At 56.5% G+C, this 14,656-nt stretch overlaps 1 protein-coding gene across 11 annotated transcripts; it reads right to left on the reverse strand.

Moving 5' to 3' along the window:
* Positions 1-306: 306 nt before the first annotated feature.
* Positions 307-14,420, reverse strand: IL17D (interleukin 17D). 11 transcript variants are annotated; one of them, XM_055134643.1, is made up of 5 exons: positions 13,816-13,951; positions 7,295-7,471; positions 6,417-6,555; positions 4,662-4,761; positions 307-2,557 (listed from the first exon to the last, which is right to left on the reverse strand). In XM_055134643.1, exons 2-5 carry the CDS (start codon positions 7,373-7,375, stop codon positions 2,266-2,268), a joined length of 612 nt encoding a protein of 203 aa, XP_054990618.1. In that variant the 5' UTR covers positions 7,376-7,471; positions 13,816-13,951; the 3' UTR covers positions 307-2,265. The 11 variants fall into 11 exon arrangements, 9 of the variants coding, with proteins under 9 accessions (XP_054990618.1, XP_054990655.1, XP_054990643.1 ...); XM_055134680.1 differs by having other exon boundaries at positions 7,331-7,471; positions 13,816-13,943; XM_055134668.1 differs by having other exon boundaries at positions 7,295-7,468; positions 13,816-13,909.
* Positions 14,421-14,656: the final 236 nt, after the last annotated feature.

The following is a 14,656-nucleotide window of genomic DNA, read 5'->3' on the forward strand; positions in this document are numbered from 1 at the left end:
TGGTAAACCCCCCTGCAACTAGTTTGCTCTCCTGAGTCAGACTTATGCTTGATGCTTGCTGCATTTATGTTTGAGAAGTGGCTGGGAAGTTACCCCACGGTAGCAGTTACTGAAACAGTGACTCCAATTACCGAAACAGTGACCTCAATCACTAAAACAGTGACCTCAATCACTGGTATGAGAGGCAGTTTTTCTTTGCAGGGAGTGTCTTTGTTGGTGATCTGAACTGGTTCTGCACCTCCTGCTCTCCAGGGAGTAACATATTCCAGTACCCAACTACTAGGAAGGCCTTTTTTTTTTTTTCTTCTCTAAAGGGCTAGAGTGATAGCACAGCAGGTAGGGTGTTTGCCTTGCACGCGGTCGACCGGGTTCGATTCCTCCGCCCCTCTCAGAGAGCCTGGCATGCTATTGAGAGTATCTCGCCCACACAGCAGAGCCTGGTAAGCTACCCATGGCGTATTCGATATGCCAAAAACAGTAACAACAAGTCTCATGATGGAGACGTTACTGGTGCCCGCTTGAGCAAATCGATGAGCAATGGGATGACAGTGACAGTGACAGAAGTAACAGTAAAATCTGCCTTCTCAGTATGGCCAGTACAGAACTCTCCACAGCTGTCACTTCCCACTTTGAATTTATTTGGAAAATATGGATTCTGCTTTGTGGGTTTGCACACACAACTACTATCACTATTTAGTATAAGTTTAAAGTCTTCTCGGCAAACCTTCCCACTATGTCAAACGAAGGCTGAGAGTAAGTTGGGAACCAGCAGTTTCATTTCATCTGTACCACTGACACCGGGGAATAACATCTTCTTGGGCTTGGTTAATGATACTATAAAAAAGGGAAAAGAGTGGGCACCAGTAACATCTTCATTGTGAGACTTATTACTGTTTTTGGCATATCGAATACGCCACAGGGAGCTTGCCAGGCTCTGCCGTGCGGGTGAGATACTCTTGGTAGCTTGCCGGAATCTCCGAGAGGGAAGGAGGAATCGAACCAGTCAGCCGTGTGCAAGGCAAACACCCTACCTGCTGTGCTATCGCTCCAGTCTATATATATATGTTGCTTTTTTGGTCACACCCAGCAACTGCGCTTAGGAATTACTCGGGGGACCAACAGGGTGCCGGGGATCAAACCCAGGTCAGCTGCATGCAAGGCAAATGCCCTCCCTCCTGTATTACTGCTCTGGCCCCAGAATTAGTTATTTAATGTAATTTATTAATTTATTTATTTTGAGAATTAGTTTTTTAAAACTTCTTCCTTCCTTAAGAAACTAAGCTTTTCCCCTGTTTCTGCAATTGCTCAGCCTGGCTGTGTTTGTTGGATCGCCTGCTCTGTTGTGGCATTGGGGATTTTGTGCAGTAACGCTGCTGGGATGCAGGGCAGTGCCAGGGCTGAACACTTGGCTTCATGTGCCTGACCACTGAGCAATACCTGGGCCCTAACTCAAATCTTAACTTAAATTTCAATTCTAAAATTAAGATAAAGCAAAACCTTACTTAACCTAGTGTTTTTTACAAAGGCAGCCAAGGCCATGAGGTCTGATTCAAGAGAGAAGGGCGCCTCAGCCTGCTAGCACCATTGCCTGGTCTTCAGGGCAGCCTCCGGCCGGAAGGCGGGCATGAGCGCTCTGTCCCTTAAAGCATGTGCACGGGAGGCCACTGCTGCTTATCTAAGTCACAGACTGAGACGTCTCCTCCTTTGTGGCCTTCCTGAGGCCCTTGACACTGAGCCGAGACTTGGCTTCTTCTCGGGAACTGGCAGAAATCACATTCCTTCTGCTGTTGCCTGATCTCACCACATCCGTATCCACAAACGGGCACCCTTGAACTTCAACAGTGGAAACCAGGTTTAATTGTGTCATTTACATTATTCTCATGATTGAGACCTAATCTGCGGCTGGGAGTCCTGAGCTCCTGCGGCCCTGCTCAGTCCTCAGCTCAGGCGGGGTCCCAGGAAAGAGCGTATGGGGTGGCGGACAGGAGCACACGTGGCTCAGCCCGAGTTGGGGGTAGCCCCCAAATGAAACAGATTTATTGGCTGCATCCGAACTCCTCCGCTGAGAGTCTGGAGAGAGCCGCAGCAGGTGTGAGCACTGCTGGCCGGAAAGGGTCCGCTGGACCCTCCAGCACGTGGGGCGCTCTGAGGGCCCGGGGTGGGGAGAGGACGCAGAGGCGGCAGGCGGGGCGGGACCGGGGAGGGGACCCAGGAGCAGCAGGCGGGATGGGGTCCCGGGGAGGGACTCGCGGAGAGCGTCTCCGCTCACGGCCCCGGCTGGTCGCTGGGCTCGTCGCTGCTGGCGTCGGGGCTGGCGGCGACCTCGGCGGGCGCGGGGACGCAGGTGCAGCCCACGGGCAGGGCGATGTAGTGCTCGCGGTAGACGGCTCGGCCCCCAGCGCAGGCAGCCGTGCGGCGCAGCACCACGGCGGGCGCGTAGACCGGGGCGCTGCGGAAGCGCGTGTCCTCGGTGCCCGCCGGCCCAGTCAGGCAGCCGCGGCACAGGCAGTAGGCCTCAGGCAGGTGGCGCGGGAAGCGGGCCGCGTCGAAGGACACCCTGCGGAGAGAGGCGCGGTCGGACCCCTGGGGGGCACTGGCCACGGACCTGCCAGTCCAGCCCCACGGAGAGGCGAGTACCCAGCTCTCCTTCAGCCTCTCCCTGCGAGCGCCAGGGCTGCCGGGGCGCAGTGAGGACCGTGCACGTTGCCCACACGCGAACAGCCAGCGCACCTGCATCCGGGCGCCACACCCGGCCAGGAGCCCACCCACACCCAGCTCCCAGACACCTGTCCTGGCAGTCCCGGTGAGGAACCAGCTCCAAGGCCCAACGGACACTGCCCCGCACTGGGCCCCAGGGTCACCTCCTCATTGGGAAGGAAGGGTCAGCAGCTCAGTGCCACTGGCCACCTACTCACTGCTGTCTTCAAAGGCCACTGTGTCTGCACCACAGGTGCGGGTCCCCTGGACTCCTCTAGAAAGCTCGGTGAGGACAGCAGGGCAGGACCCCCCAGGAGGGCAATCTGAGAAGTGAAACGCGCCCCAGACCTGATCATCTTCCCTTCCTCCAAGTCCCAGAGCCCAGTGCTGCCACCCAGAGCAGCCAGGCCCCGGATGGCCAGGAGGCAGGTGTGCACAGGCGGGGCCAGCCAGTGTCCCCACAGAGCTCGGACCCCCAGCTCTTAGTCCGGCTCTGACTGTGTGGGCTCAGGCCGTCGGGCCTCTGAGACACGTGCAGGCCCTCCACGAGGCTTGGAGCCCATCTCCAGCCAGAGACACTGCATTCAGGTGCTCATCCATCTATCCTGGGCGCCCCCGCTGGGGGGCGGACTCAGTAGCAGGACCTGGTATGTGGGTCTGACAGGACAGGAGAGGACAGGAGGGCACAGCGGGCACTGGACAAAAGGCAGCGAGTAGGCAGGGGAGGAGGCGAGGAGCAGTGTGGGCAGGGGGTGCCAACAGGGCGTGGGGGTAGGTAGGGCATGGGGTCCGGGCAGGGAGGGGGCTAAAGGTTGTGGGTGTGGGCGTGCGGGCAGGCTTGGGGTCTGGAGCCCAGGAAGTGTGGATGAGGGAGGGTCGGGTGCCACATGGACGGGCGAGGCAGGGAGAGGAGTTGTGTGTGGGTGTGGCATGTGTTGCATATGCAGGCGGGGCAGTGCTGGCTGGATTCCAGCTGTGCCTGGACTAGCGTTCAGGGAGTGGCTGGGCACCAGAGTAAGAGCAGGAAGGGCACTCCGAGGGGCACTGTGTGTCCCACAGACCCGCCAGCACCAACGTCGCGGATTCACATGTTGCTGGTTCATGGGAAAGGCTGCCCCGGAACACCTGCTTATGTCACTGCTTTATTGGACATTATACATGTGAGAAACATGACAAAACCAGGAGGCTGGCCCTGGCTGGGCATTTGAAGCTCGGAAGAAGGAGGAAGTTCTGGTGGGGAAGGCCAGGGGTTCTGTCGATCAGAGACAACAAAACATGCATGGAGAGTGCAAGCGGACAGGCCAGTCTCCGCCTGGTTTCTGAATATCAGGAAGTGGCTCCAGGGACACTCCTGAGGAGGGCGCAGGGCAGAGAGTGCGTAGACCAGGGGAGCAAGCGAGGTGCCTGGGGCTGAGCCCCCTGACTGGGCCCAGAGAGAGGACATGCCTGACATGCATCTGAGCTGGCTGCAGTCCCTGGCACCACATGGTCCCAGAGCACCACCACCGTGGCCCAGGTCCACAGCACATTTCCAGGCCAGGCGAGGGGATGGGGAAGAGGGCCTCCTCAGGAAAGTTCCCCACATCACAGCAACTGGGGTTTTCTTTATCGACGAGAGGGAGTCAGAGGCAGGTGTGTTCCAGGAAAACCTGCCTGCTGGCAGGCAGCGCTGCCTTCAGAAGCTTGTGCAACTGGAAATGGCCTCACAGCACCCACCTCCCCTGCCCTCTGTCACTGAGAGACACAGACACCATCCTCCCTGCTGTGGCTCTGGAACCAGGAGGTTACTCCCAGAACAGTGCTGTGCTATGCAGGGAGCAGACACCAACCTGCCTCCCTGACACGTCCTGGAGCAGAGTCAGCTGCAGACACTCCAGACAGAAACAGGGACAGATCTGGAGGACACTGGCCAGGGGCTGGAAATGGGCAGAAGAGTCTGGTAGACACAGGAAAGACAGGCTCACCCAGCACCAAGGCTGTCCCAACCCAGGGCCTCTGGGAGTGCTGATGATGCCGAGTCAGGAACCAGCAGTGCTGGGGGGAATGTCATCTGGGTCAACCCCACTGAAAAGTGAGAGAGAGATTTCTTGAAAAGGCAAGAACAGAACTCCCATGCAGCCCCCAGATACTGCTACTTGGCATCTATCCACCAAACACAAGGATATATGTACGTCTATGTTCACTGCAGAGCTGAGAACAGTAGCCAAGATATGAAAATAACCAAATGTCCAACTAGAGATGAACAGATTGAGAAGTTGTGGCATCAGTACACAAGGAATACTGTGCAGCTGTAAGGGAAGATCAAAGTCTCCCATTTGCCATTATGGCTGGAATTGGGGAGTACTGACAAGTCAGTGAGGAGAGGGCGAGCAATCATCTCAGAGGTGGGATCTAAAGAGACATGGTGAAGGAGCAAAAGTGCCAAAGGCAACAAAGTAGCGAGTTGGTGCATAATAGACTGAGTTTAGGGGTGCAGGGGTGATGGGGAACAGGGCTTGAAGGGGACAGTCTCTGGGACACTGGTGAAGGGAAGAGAGCACTGTGATGGCAGATGTGGCCGTGGAACCATTAGAAACAGTGAGTCACAGCAGCTTAGTGAAGATGGAGGAAATAAAATTAAAATATACTCATGAAATGGGACACAAATCATGTTTTCCCACGAAAGGCCAGCCACGTGTGCAGGCTGGTCGAGGTGAGTGACAACTGGCCCCGGGTGAGGGACAGCTGGCCAGGATGAGAGGCAGCCCGGTGAGCCCTGAGAGGAAAGTGAGCTCGGGGAGGAATGCACCGACCGGCAGTGAGAGGGGCCCTTGGAAACAATTCCAAGCAGTTCTGGAGGAACAATGGAACATTCTGGGGCCAGACTGCTGCTGAGGGCGTGCAGGGCATATACATGGGTGTGTTTATGTGCGTGTACTGCCTGCGCACGCGCACATGCAGGAACACAGAGGAATGTGACTGCCCTCTGCTAGCCAACTTACCCCCAACAGGGCGGCGAGCCGTGGAAACTGTCTCCTCCCACAGCTGGGCACCAGCAGGCCCAGCCCCACCAGGCTCAGCCTATGCACAGGGTCCAATGGGGTCCTGAACCTCAAGGTGGCTCAGTGGCTGTCAGTGGGCACTAGGCAAAGCATGGCCCTGCAGGACACATGCGATGGCCAGACTCTGCTGTGCGCAGACATAGCCGAGGGCATGCTCGTCAGAAGACAGCTGTAGCCGTCCTGGTGCTGCCTTGCTGTGAGTCCCCAAACAGCCGCAGTTCGGGGCTAGCCTGCGCCTCTCTCCTCCCTCCTTTCCCTCAGCAATACCACGCCCTACCTGGGACTCCTTGCAGTTGGGGAACAGGAGACCGCAGTCCCGTGTGTTGGGAAGCTGTGGCCAGGCCACCGCACAGCCGGCAAGGCCCCAGGAAGCCCAGGAAGCCAGAGCGCTGCGGGTTTGCTAGCAAGAAGCCTGGAAAAATAGTCTCTGGGCCTCTCAGAGAACATGTTTTTCTGCAGCGAGCAGAGGCTAGTGGAGCGCAGAGGGCTTAGACCTAACACAGCCCTGGGGCCTCTCCAGGTCCAGGCGACACCTGTGGGTCGGGGACTGACTCTGGCACTGCCCCGAATTTGGCTGTAAGCTCAGCCCTGAAGCGGGAGTCAGTGGAGTTGGCGACAGAACTAGCCCAACTCAGGGTCAGCAGTGGCCTAAAAGGGTCAGCTTAGCCCGCCTCCTACCTTTCCTCCTGAGGAAACTGAGGCACAACAGGCGGAGCTGCTTGACAGCTCTGGGTATGCTGTGGTTCTGGAGTGTTGCCCAGCCCAGGAGGTTTAAGGCCATTCCCAGGACTCCAGCGTTCACCGAAAGTCTGTACATCTGGGAACCAGGATGAGCAGAGGGAGGCTCAGAAAGAATTTGACAACTCAGACAAAAATCAGACAAGAATGAGACTCAGCAATGAGGAAGAGATGCAGCAGTGAGGGAGAGGAGCAGCAGTGGGAGAGAGCGGCAGGAGGGAGATGCAGCAGTGAGGGGGAGAGAGGGATGGAGAGAGAGAGGGAGGGAGATGCAGCAGTGAGGGAGAGAGGGAGAGAGAGCAGGAGGGAGGAGGGACACAGCAGTGAGGGGGGAGACACAACAGGGATGGGGAGAGACAGCACTGAGGGAGAGAGCAGAGAGGGAGAGAACAGCAGAGAGGGAGAGAGAGCAACAGAGAGGGAGAGAGCAGCAGAGAGGGAGAGAGAGCAGCAGAGAGGGAGAGAGCAGCAGAGAGGGAGAGAGAGCAGCAGAGAGGGAGAGAACAGCAGAGAGGGAGAGAGAGCAGCAGAGAGGGAGAGAACAGCAGAGAGAGAGAGAGCAGCAGAGAGGGAGAGAGCAGCAGAGAGGGAGAGAGAGCAGCAGAGAGGGAGAGAACAGCAGAGAGGGAGAGAGCAGCAGAGAGGGAGAGAACAGCAGAGAGGGAGAGAGAGCAGCAGAGAGGGAGAGCCTCGAGGTGCAGCCCGGAAGCAGCCCTTCCGAGGAAAAGGCCGGTGTGCACTCAAGGTTCCGCCTCTCTAGACAGGGAAATCTGGGAATGTGGATTCCTGCCTTCTCAAGGAGGCGGCTGCTGCCATACCCCGGCTGCAAGGACAGACCGTCGTGGGAACTGCACCTCAGACTCTGAACACCGAAGGCTTGTCAGAAGTCTCTCCTTCATCGCTCCTCAGAAATGTCCCCTGCCACTTCCAGCTGCGACAACCCTGGACGTGCCACTCCAGAGCAGGCCTCCTTCCCAGACCTGCTCCTGCTCCTGCTTTGATCCAGGAAAGGGAGACACGCTGTGACAGGAAACACAGCAGCGCCCGCAGCTGCAGGGGACCCAAGCATGCAAATCAGGCAGCGAGTCCCCACCAGGGCACTGGGCCATCTGCTTCCAGACCAGAGGTGCTAAGTCCTGGTGATGCCTGTGCACTCAGAGAAATGCCCCCGAAACACTGTGTCAGCACTGTAGCCAAGTGAAAGGTCTAGTATCCACAAAACTCTATGTGAGGAGAAACCAGTGTTTTAAAAATAAGCCACTTCTTGGGGCTAGATTGACAGTATATTGCCTTGCATGTAACCAACCTGTGTTCGATCCCGGCATCCCACATGGTCCCCTGAGCCCTGCCAGGAGTAACTTCTGATTGCAGTGCCAGGAGTAAGCCCTGAGCATTGCTGGGTGTGGTCCAAAAGCCAGAAATAAAATAAAATAAAAACACGTCATTTCTTTTGAGGAGTGTTTTCTGTCCTACCAGCTGAGTTCTCAGGCCGGGCCCCTTACAGCCCCCACTGTGGCCCCTGGGTGCTTGCAGCCTCTTGTTTTCTCCTCTCATTTCCGATCCTCTTTTTTTCTACTTTAAGAGGAGGGAATCACACTATGAAGTGATGCAGAACAGATGCTGAAAGAGCAGCTTCTGGAGGGTGGACATGGTTCGTTTCTGAGCGATCAGAATACCTCAGAGGTTTGAAGCAGGGACCAGAAAAATGTGAGCTTGCTAAGGAGAAATACTGAAAAGTAACAATTCCCACATTGCAAAGACATGCTTGCTGAGACGCCTCCAAACGCCCAGTGGGAAGGAAGGTGAGCTGCACCTGATGGCCACAGTCCGCGTGACATCTCTGAGGTTCCCCAGCCTCGGGCTCCACCAGGGCATGGAGACACCCATGTTCTGGGTTGTGTTAAGTACACGAAGGTGGTGAGAGTGTGTATGTCTGTATTTCTGTGTGTGAATGTGTCTGCTGAGTCTGTGTGTCTATGTGTATGTGTGTCTGTGTGTCTGTATATCTCTGTGTGTACATGTATGCATGTCTGCGTGTGTGTCTGTGTTTAAAGACAAATGGAGACAGCTACAATGGGATCACTCTAACATCATACTCCTAATTTCTGATTAATGAAGGTTATATTCCTTTTACAAACCTCAATCAGTGGGAGAGACAGTACAACATGTGGGGAGGGCGCTTGCCCTGCACAAGGCCAACCCCAGCTAGCAGCACCCCTGAGCCCCACCCGGAGAGATCCTTGACCATAGAGCCAGGACTAAGCCCCGAGCACACCTGGGTATGACCCCCAATTGTTAACCAAATACTAGACGGAACAGAAGCCCTGCGATGGAGGCTGATTGGCTGACGGGACAGTGTGTGCCCTCAGCATGTATGCTGAAGGCTGAGCCATGAGGAAGCAGCTCGTGACAGCAGGACATCTGTGTCAGCCAACAGGGGGCAGGGGTGAGGCAAAAGCCTCCTGATTCCAGCCTTCCCAGGGACAGCCTGGGAGAGACCAGGCCTCACTGGATCCCCACCATGAAGGGCAGCCCCCCGAGAGGCCACCAGGCAGCGCTCCTCACCAGCTCCCAGGGTCTGCTCTGTGTTCATGCCTCGACACAGCCCGCAGGGCTCCACCTTCTCCTTTCTGCCTGTCTCCTTGAGTCCCTCACTGGCATTTGCATCCCCAAAGCTGTTTACTGCAAAATCCACTTCGGCGCCATCTCTTGTCTCTCTCGCATGGTCTGGAGGAAGTGTTGGAAAAGTGACAGAACCTGAAAATAGTGATGCTGTTCACATGGCGGAGAAAAGTCCCCTTCAGACTGCTGCCCGCACGGGAAAGGTAAACAGTAAAAGCGGAGTGCTGGCAGAAATTTCCAGACGAATGAGTGGAATGCCTCTTAGCCCTTCATAAACTTAAATGCTCTCATAACGTATTCTAAGTCTATCATGAGGCTTAAAAAAGAATCTTAATGGGCAATCACCTTGATTTTATTTTTGACGTTTTTAAAGCCAAAGAGAAGCAAATATGATGCCACTGAGTAAATAAGAAAATATATTTTTATTTTGGAGTTTGATACTGCTTTTCTTGTTCTTTTCTTCTTTTTGGTTTCTGAGCCACACCTGGCGATGCCCAGGGTTTATTCTTGGCTCTATACTTGGGAATCACTTCTGGTGGGGTATCAGGGGGCAAACCTGGATTAGTCGCACCCAAGGTAAATGTCCTATCTGCTGTGCCAGGGTTCAGGGCACAGTGCTGCATTGCTGGCAGCGCTTGCTGTAGGCCAGGAACAGACGGGATGTGGAGGGCGCTGGGCTCAGAACGATTCTTTCCCCTCCCAGGGCACTTCTGCGGCTCAGGGTTCCGCAGGCTCTGTCAACTGCAGGGGGGCCTCTGCTAGGTGCCCCCATGGGACCAGAAAGACCTGGTCCTTCACACTGTCTTTCAGAAAACTTAAAGCCTCTGATATTCTCAGAACATTAATTTATCGCAATATCTTCCTCTTCCTCATGGCCAGTGAGTTTCTCTTCCTGGTCTCAATGAACTCTGTCACAATGCAGAAAATTCAGAAGATACAAAGGAGGGAAAAGTAAGACTCCTTCCTTCGTGTCTCCAGTACAGTCTCTTCTGCAGAAGCAACATGATGACCGGTTTCCAAGACACCCCGAGCATGTCCGCTCTGACACCACTTCCCTCTGTACCAGGCACCTCAGGCACCAGCTTAAGTCTAGTCTTCCTCATCCCCTTTCTGTTCCTGTTCAACTTTTGGCACATCCAGAAGTGCCCCTCCATTCTTAGGGTTTTTGTAGCATTTTTAATCCACCTTCATGAGTGGCTATTCTCCTGGCTTCTAACTGCCTTACCAGCCCTGTGAGTACTAGTACCTTGTACCTGTGCCATTTGACATGTGGACAAATGAGGCTGCAGGAGAAACACCACTAAGTGGAAATGTTGGGTCAAAGAGAGTGTAAACTCAGTTCTGCTAATCCCCGACTGTCCTCTCTGGATGCTGTGGGGGCTCTCATCCCTCCAACTGGGAGGTGCGTTTTAAGCCTCTTGTTCTTGCTACACAGCTGAAGGGCGCAAAAACGCTGCAACATTTTTTGTTTTGTTTTGGGGTGACACCCAGCGATACTCAGAAGTTATTCCTGCTCTGCATTCAGGAGTCATTCCTGGCAGTGCTCGGGGGACCATATGGGACAACAGGGATTGAACCCAGATTAGCTGCATGCAGGCAAGTGCCTTATCCACTGTACTATTTCTCCAGCCCCCCAAATGCTTCACCTTTTAAGCCTGAGGTGGAGCATCTCCATGTGCCAAGAATGAGCCTTTCCTTATCTCTTAGGGCACTGCTGTTTGTCCTTGGTCACTTCAGGAACTGAGTCCCTGGTGACATGGGCTGTGATATTTGTTCCACTCTGCTCTTCTATTTTTCTTATTTTATTTTGCCAGGAAAGGATATAATGTAACTAAGTTTACCCATCTTGGCTCTGATGATCTGAGAAGGTGAAGTGGTCTGTGACCCACTAGTTTTTATTTTATTTTCTGGTACAAGATGATACAATCAACAGTGCTTTGTGGTTGAGTTTTTTTTTTTCCGGGGGTAGGGGGCGGGGGGAACACCCATTGGTGCTCAGAGACTATTCCGGCTCTGTGCTCGAGTGATCCCTATGCAGTGTTGGAGATTCGAACCAGAGTTGCCAGGATGCAAGGCTGAATGCAAGACTGTCCTGTCTCTCCAGCCCCAATCATTTTAATATGTACAGTAGTTTTATTTTTATATGTAAATCTTTGAATTCTTTGGGATTTATTTTCCTACAGGAGTGAATGTAACTCAGCTATCCCAACACCATTTACTGAATGAACCATTTCTCTGTAAATTGAAACCTACTTTCTGGCTCTAATTTCTAGCTGAAAACTATAGTTTACCGAAAGTGAACTTCAGAGTCGTCTCTGTTTCAGCCCTAAAACAACACTTCTAAACCCGTGCTTCTGGCCAGAGGCGAGCACAGCCTCCCGTGGGGCCCAGACACTGCCTCTCGCCTGTGCCCATCCCTCCAGCAGTGCTGCCTCCAGACTCCTGTGCCAGAATCTGCTGTTTCCAGCAGCTGGTGGGACGCTGAGAGTGCGCAGAAGTGGTGTCCAGCAGGGCTGGCCAGCACTGCAGCTAGCAAGCTCACTGCCCTCCTGTTAGATCACTGGAGAAGCAGGGCCCTTGGACGGTCCATCCACACCCAGGGGCACAACAGCACCAGCCACCTGCTGCCACCTCAGCTCCCTGGCAGAGCCAGACCACTCAACAGGGCTCAGCCTGCATGGAGGCTGCAAAGGCAACAGCACAGGAAGCTGTCGTGTGTCGCCACACTGCCATGCCAGCTGGTCATTCTACCTGACATCATTCAGAATGTAAACCTCAATTTCCTGGTGCTGGAGTCACTGCGTGGGGGGGAGGGTCGGGTTGGTGTGGGTTGGGGGGGGGGGCTGCGGGGAGAAAGCAACACTTTCTCCTCACTGTTTTCCTATTTGGCTGAAATGTTGCCAGCAACCCCTTAGCAGTGTGGGCGTGGGGGGTTGGGGGGCTCTAGAGGAAAAGGTCCTGAAGGCCTGCCTGCAGCAGGTATCCCAGGCCCTCGCATCACAAAGGGTCCTCTTCAGAGTCTGGAGGAATCCACTGCCCAGGGAGATGGAATTCATGCAAAATGCAGGGAAGGGGAGGGGGATGGAGTGATAGCACAGCGGGTAGGGCGTTTGCCTTGCACACGGCCAACCTGGGTTCAATTCCCAGCATCCTATATGGTCCCTTGAGCACTGCCAGGAGTAATTCCTGAGTGCAGAGCCAGGAGTAACCCCTGTGCATCTCTGGGTGTGACCCAAAAGCCAAAAAAAAAAAAAAGCAGAGGGCACAAAACTCAGTTGCTGCCTTGAAAGATTCCAGAAGTTTCTTCCACGTGATTTAGCATGTCAAAAGAGTCGAAGAAATAAGAATGGCATCAGGCTTCACCACTCTGGACCTTAGGTATGGCGGAAGAAAAGCAGGAACAGGAAGCAGGAGTGGTCTGAGCTGAGACCAGGGGCACCAGAGAACGGAATGGGGCAGGAGAAGCCTGTACTTCCATCTGAACCCCAGGAGTGGACACAGGAGAATTTAGTTCTTTACAGACGGGAGGAGGGAGAGAGGTCCACTAACCAGAAGGGAAGCCTAGACTGACTGGCTAAATTACTCATCACACAAAATCACAGGTCAGTAAGGATTTGGGCTTAGATGGACATGCCTTATGTCCCTCCTTCTCTCACTTCACACAGAATCATCATCCACTTAATCCAAAGGCTTTTGCTTTTTGGTGTAATTTATCATTCAGACTTACCTAACTCCACCTTTTCTACCACCATCTTCCAGCTCACTCCCTGTGGTCCAGCGTCTCCCTCATCAACTTAGCCCTGGCGGGGTTGCCTTCAAGGACCTGTTGCATTTCCTTATTATGTTTTGGGGCCACACCCAGTTCTGTGCTCTGGGTTTACTCCTAGCTCTGCACTGAGGGATCACTCCAGCTGGACATGGCGGACCATATGTGGTGCTTGGGATCGAACTCGGGTCAGCACGTTAGCTGTGCAAGGCAAGCACCTTAACCTTCTCCAGCCCAAGATTCTGACTGAACCTCATCTCCCTAGAGCAGCAAACATCCTACCAGATACATTGCAAACGTGCAGCACGGCTTCACCCAGTTCACACTCCTGCTTTTCTCCAACACAGACACACACACACAGACACACACAGAGACAGACACACACAGACACACAAGACACACACACAGACAGATACAGACAAAGACAGACACAGACAAAGACAGACACAGACACACACACACATACACACACACAAAGACAGACACATACAGACACACAGACACACAGACACACACAGACACACACACATACAGACAGACACAGATACAGACACACACAGACACAGACACACACACACAGACACATACAGACACAGACACACACAGATACACACACAGACAGACACACACACACACACAGACACACACACACACAGATAGACACACAGACACACGCGCGCGCGCGCCCTTTGCACCCCAGCCGCGATTTCCCCGGTCCGGCAATTCTTCACCGCCCCCCACCACCTCCAAACCGGTTGGTCCCTGGGCTCCCGGTCGGGGCTCCCGCACCCTGAACCCCTCTTCCCCGGGACCGGAGCGGGGCGGGCGCCGCCCTGCCGGCGGGGAAACGCGCGCGCCCCGAACACGCTCGCGCCTCTCCCCGCACGCGCCCCGGCCCCGCTCCGGAGTGCATCCGGGCCGTCTCGGCGCCTCCCTCGGACCCGCGCTCACCTGTAGGCCCAGGGGGACACGCTGCGCAGGTGGGTGGGCGGCCGGAGGCGGCGGTCGGCGGGCGGGCGGCCCGCGGGGCAGCCCTGGGGGCGCGCCGGCTCGCGCGGGGGCTGCAGCGTGTGCTGGAAGGCGCCCAGCACGCCCGCCGCCAGCCGCCCGTACAGCTGCTCCAGGAGCTCCTCGGGCCGGTCCGCGCAGCCCCGCCGGCGGCCGGGCCTCGGGGCGCCCGCGCGCGGCGGCAGCGCCAGCAGGACGCCGAGCAGCAGCAGCAGCCAGACCTGTGGGACAGGCCGCGTGAGCGCCGGACCCCGCGCCCCCCGCCCGCCCGCCCGCATGGGCGCCGACCACGCCAGCCCGCGCGCGCCCGCCCCGGCCGCCCGACGCCCGCGGGGCCCCGCCGCGCCCGCCCCGCGCCCGCCCGCGCGCCCCCGCCCGCCGCCGCCGCCGCCCCGGGCCGGGGGGCGCGCGGGGGGCGGCTGCGGGCTGCGCGTGTGCCTGTGCCTGCCCGGCTGCTGCGCGGCCGGCTGCGAGTGCCCCTGACCGCTCACCCCCGCGCGCGCCATGCCCGCTCCCCGCCGACCCCCGCGCCCCGCGCCCCCCGCGCCCGCCCCCGGGCGCCGCCCCCGGCCCGCCCAGCCCGCGGGGCCGCCCCCGAGCCGTGCGGGGCCCGGAGCGGGGGCCGGCGGGGCGGGGCGGGGCGCGCGGCGCGGGGCCGGGAACGCCGCCACCGAGCTGGGACGCCAGCCGCGTGGGACGCCGGCAGACGGTGACCGGGCCGGCCTCTCCGTCCTCCGCACGCGCCGACGCCCCCGGCCGAGAGCAGGGACCAGGGACCCCCGCG

Source organism: Sorex araneus, chromosome 1, assembly GCF_027595985.1.
Source record: "Sorex araneus isolate mSorAra2 chromosome 1, mSorAra2.pri, whole genome shotgun sequence".
Taxonomy (NCBI): domain Eukaryota; kingdom Metazoa; phylum Chordata; class Mammalia; order Eulipotyphla; family Soricidae; genus Sorex; species Sorex araneus.

Bases quoted from the DNA above. Each gene is read 5' to 3' on its own strand.
- IL17D (XM_055134637.1), bottom strand. From the start codon at position 14,150: ATGCGGGCGGGCGGGCGGGGGGCGCGGGGTCCGGCGCTCACGCGGCCT. The intron at 2,558-13,815 runs GTGAGCGCGGGT...CTCTCTCCGCAG, and splicing joins GTGTCCCCCTGGGCCTACAG to GGTGTCCTTCGACGCGGCCC.